The following is a 3,643-nucleotide window of genomic DNA, read 5'->3' on the forward strand; positions in this document are numbered from 1 at the left end:
CATGGGCCCTGAGGCCAGGGTGTTTCTTCACACCTCGAGGCCTTGGCGCTGGGCCTAAATTCTGCCCCGTTTCTCACTCTCTAAGACATTTTGACAAAATCCCTGGAGCCAGGATCTTCATTCCTGGTAAGCCAAAGTACCTGAAGACACACCCAAATTCTGCCCCTCCTAGTTGGGGAGCATGTCTACATTCATCAGCTTCAAATTTTGCACCAAATGTGGGAACTGACAGTCCACCACACAATGCCTAACTGGAAACGGAGGCAACATTGCAGATCCTGAACAATCCATGCAAGAATCCATGACATAAATGCCTTCTTTTCGCCTTTTCCTACTGAAACAAGGGCCAGTAGCAACAATGGTGTACAAACCTGTTTCACTCCCTGCTCTTAAATCTCTCTGTTTCTTTCTTCTTGAGACAGGGCGCCCCACTCCCGTCACCCAGGCTTTTCCAGTGTTTAATTCTGGTTGTTTGCTTTTGTCAAATTTAGAACTTTTTATTGCATCTCTCTCAAATGTTGATCCATTATCACATACATATGAAAATGCCATCTCCCATGCTGTGTGATATGTGGTTTTTATTTTCATCCTTTGTTAAATGAACCGAAGGTTTTAGTTGGCATAGCTTCCGATTACTCAAGTTTCTTGATTTCATGATTTCTTAAATTGCCGTCGTACGTCCCCAACCACTGGAAATAGAATGTCATGAGTATTTCTCTCTTCTTGCAATCATAAATTCGGTGAATGTCATCAATCGGCCTCTCGGTGATTGCATGATTACCCGAAAGTCTTTCACCGTCTGAACTGTGCATTGAGTATTTCATCTAACTTCAGTGCATGTTTCCAACGCTCGATGCTTTATGATTTGGCTATCTAGCTCCCACCAGAGCACTTCCTGCAAAGACTTATATTGTTCCCCACTGGCAAGTCATTTCACTCGGATATAGAATCAAGAGGCTGAACATGGAAAGGTTATCGCTGGAATGTCTGTTGGATTCCTCGGATCCCTCCTTTGTTTTTAAGGAAGCAAATACGCTGTGTTAATTACTGTACTTCCTCGACTGTACTCAAGTAAGAAAGCGCACGTCCGACTTCTTGTCCTTCAGTTGCCGAAAGGATGATCGTATCTGCCAAATGCACATACTTGGAAGTACATCCCAGCACAAACACATACACACACACACACACAGACATAAACACACTCAGAGACACACTCACGCGGGCATGCTTGCTAGTGCTCGTGTGCTTTCACCCGCGCACACGCACACACACACGCAAGCACACACACACACACACACACGCAAACATACACACACTGTTTCATAGGTACACAATTCTTCCCTGGCATTGTTTTACCGAAACTAAGGCAAATGTGTGGCCACTGTCCTAAGCAGGTTGCACTCCTATTATATGTGCCTATCATCCTGAGGCGTCAATTTGCTTCAGGTGTTCTATAAATCACGATGTGGGCTGTGTCTGTTGAACTCCCTGGGGAATACACGGGGACACACCCTATGACTCATTCCTTAATTAAATTGAGTGCTGACATTTGATTGGTGGATCGCGTACCTGATGGGTGGGTGGGGTGTTCGCGGTAGGCGGGGGTGAGTTATATAAGGGCTGATGCGGCCAGATAGCGCGTCATTTGAAGACTCTCTCGGAAGAGATAGCGTCTTTCTGTCTGCAACATGCGGTCCCAGCAGAAAAAGCTTGTGATCCTTGCTCCTGGCGACATGGAGGCCGATTCACTCCACTTGGGAGGTGAGTGGCAGTTCAACCAGTTTTCAAAACTCACATCTTCTCGGCCAGATGCAGTTTTTGCTGAAATCCAGCGAACTTCTGTACCTGAGAAGTCACCCCTGGCATCTGAGACCCATGTCGACCTCTGTGATGATTTGGCTCCTGTGGCAAGACAGCCTGCCCTTGGGGAGAAGCTTCCTCTCAGTAGCAGGAGACCTACTGCGGTGGGGGCTGGGCTCCAGAATATGGGAAACACTTGCTACGTGAACGCTTCCCTGCAGTGCCTGACATACACACCACCCCTTGCCAACTACATGCTGTCCCGGGAGCACTCTCAACTTTGTCATCGTCACAAGTGCTGCATGCTGTGTATGATGGAAGCTCACATCACACAGGCCCTCCACCGTCCTGGCCACGTCATCCAGCCCTCACAGGCACTGGCTGCTGGCTTCCATAGAGGCAAGCAGGAAGATGCCCATGAATTTCTGATGTTCATTGTGGATGCCATGAGAAAGGCATGCCTTCCCGGGCACAAGCAGGTAGATCATGACTCTAAGGACACCACTCTCATCCACCAGATATTTGGAGGCTACTGGAGATCTCAAATCAAGTGTCTCCACTGCCAGGGCGTTTCGGACACCTTTGACCCTTACCTGGACATCGCCCTGGATATCCAGGCAGCTCAGAGTGTGAAGCAAGCTTTGGAGCAGGTGGTGAAGCCCGAAGAACTCAATGGAGAGAATGCCTATCATTGTGGTCTTTGTCTCCAGAAGGCGCCTGCCTCCAAGACGTTCACTTTACACACTAGTGCCAAGGTCCTCATCCTTGTATTGAAGAGATTCTCCGATGTCACAGGCAACAAACTTGCCAAGAGTGTGCAATACCCTGAGTGCCTTGACATGCAGCCATACACGTCTCAGAAGAACACGGGGCCTCTTGTCTATGTCCTCTATGCTGTGCTGGTCCATGCTGGGTGGAGTTGTCACAACGGACATTACGTCTCTTATGTCAGAGCTCCAGGAGGCCAGTGGTATAAAATGGATGATGCCGAGGTCACTGCCTGTAGCATCGCTTCTGTCCTGAGTCAACAGGCCTACGTCCTCTTTTACATCCAGAAGAGTGAATTGGAAAGACGCGGTGAGAGTGTGTCAATAGGCAGGGAACCAGGAGTCCTTGGCGCTGAACACACAGGCAGGCGAGCAATGCAAGGAGAGCTCCAGAGGGAACCCTGTCTCCAGGAACCCGACTTGGAGGAGCACTTGGTGGAAAGAGCCACTCAGGAAAGCACCTTAGACCACTGGAAGTTCCTCCAAGAGCAAAACAAAACCAAGACTGACTTCAACGTCAGAAAAGTCGAATGTACCCTGCCTCCCAACGTGCTTGTGATTCATCCATCAAAATACAAGAGTGGGATGAACAACCGTCATCATGAACAGCAAAGCTCCCTGCTGAACCTCTCTTCAAGGAACCTGACACATCAGGAGTCCATGAACACTGGCACACTCACTTCTCTGCAAGGGAGGAGCAGGAGATCCAAAGGGAGGAACAAACACAGCAAGAGGGCTCTGTTTGTGTGCCAGTGATCTCAGGGAAAGTCTCCACCCACACGCAGGAGTGCGTGCGCACACACACTCACACACACAATCTACACGTACACACACACACACCCACGAAGGGGTTCGCGTGCACACACACACACACCATCACATACACAGTCAATCTGACATAAAGTAATGAGGAGCCCAGGTTTCTGTCTACAGAAGAGGCACAACTGGATAGCGATGGCTGCATTTCAGGATGAGTCCAGACATGGGAAACATCGAGTTTTGCAGTTGTGAGTCTTCTCAACCTGTGGAGAGATTGTATGTGTGTTGGTGCTCATGGTAGATGACATTCAGTGTGA

The 3,643-nt window shown here is 48.9% G+C and overlaps 1 protein-coding gene across 1 annotated transcript; it reads left to right on the plus strand.

Moving 5' to 3' along the window:
* The first annotated feature begins 1,733 nt into the window (after positions 1–1,733).
* Positions 1,734–3,323, plus strand: LOC111535648 (ubiquitin carboxyl-terminal hydrolase 17-like protein 6). The gene has a single exon (XM_023201870.2). It carries the CDS (start codon positions 1,734–1,736, stop codon positions 3,321–3,323), a length of 1,590 nt encoding a protein of 529 aa, XP_023057638.2.
* The last annotated feature ends 320 nt before the right edge of the window (positions 3,324–3,643 follow it).

Source organism: Piliocolobus tephrosceles, unplaced genomic scaffold (assembly GCF_002776525.5).
Source record: "Piliocolobus tephrosceles isolate RC106 unplaced genomic scaffold, ASM277652v3 unscaffolded_30816, whole genome shotgun sequence".
Taxonomy (NCBI): Eukaryota; Metazoa; Chordata; class Mammalia; order Primates; family Cercopithecidae; genus Piliocolobus; species Piliocolobus tephrosceles.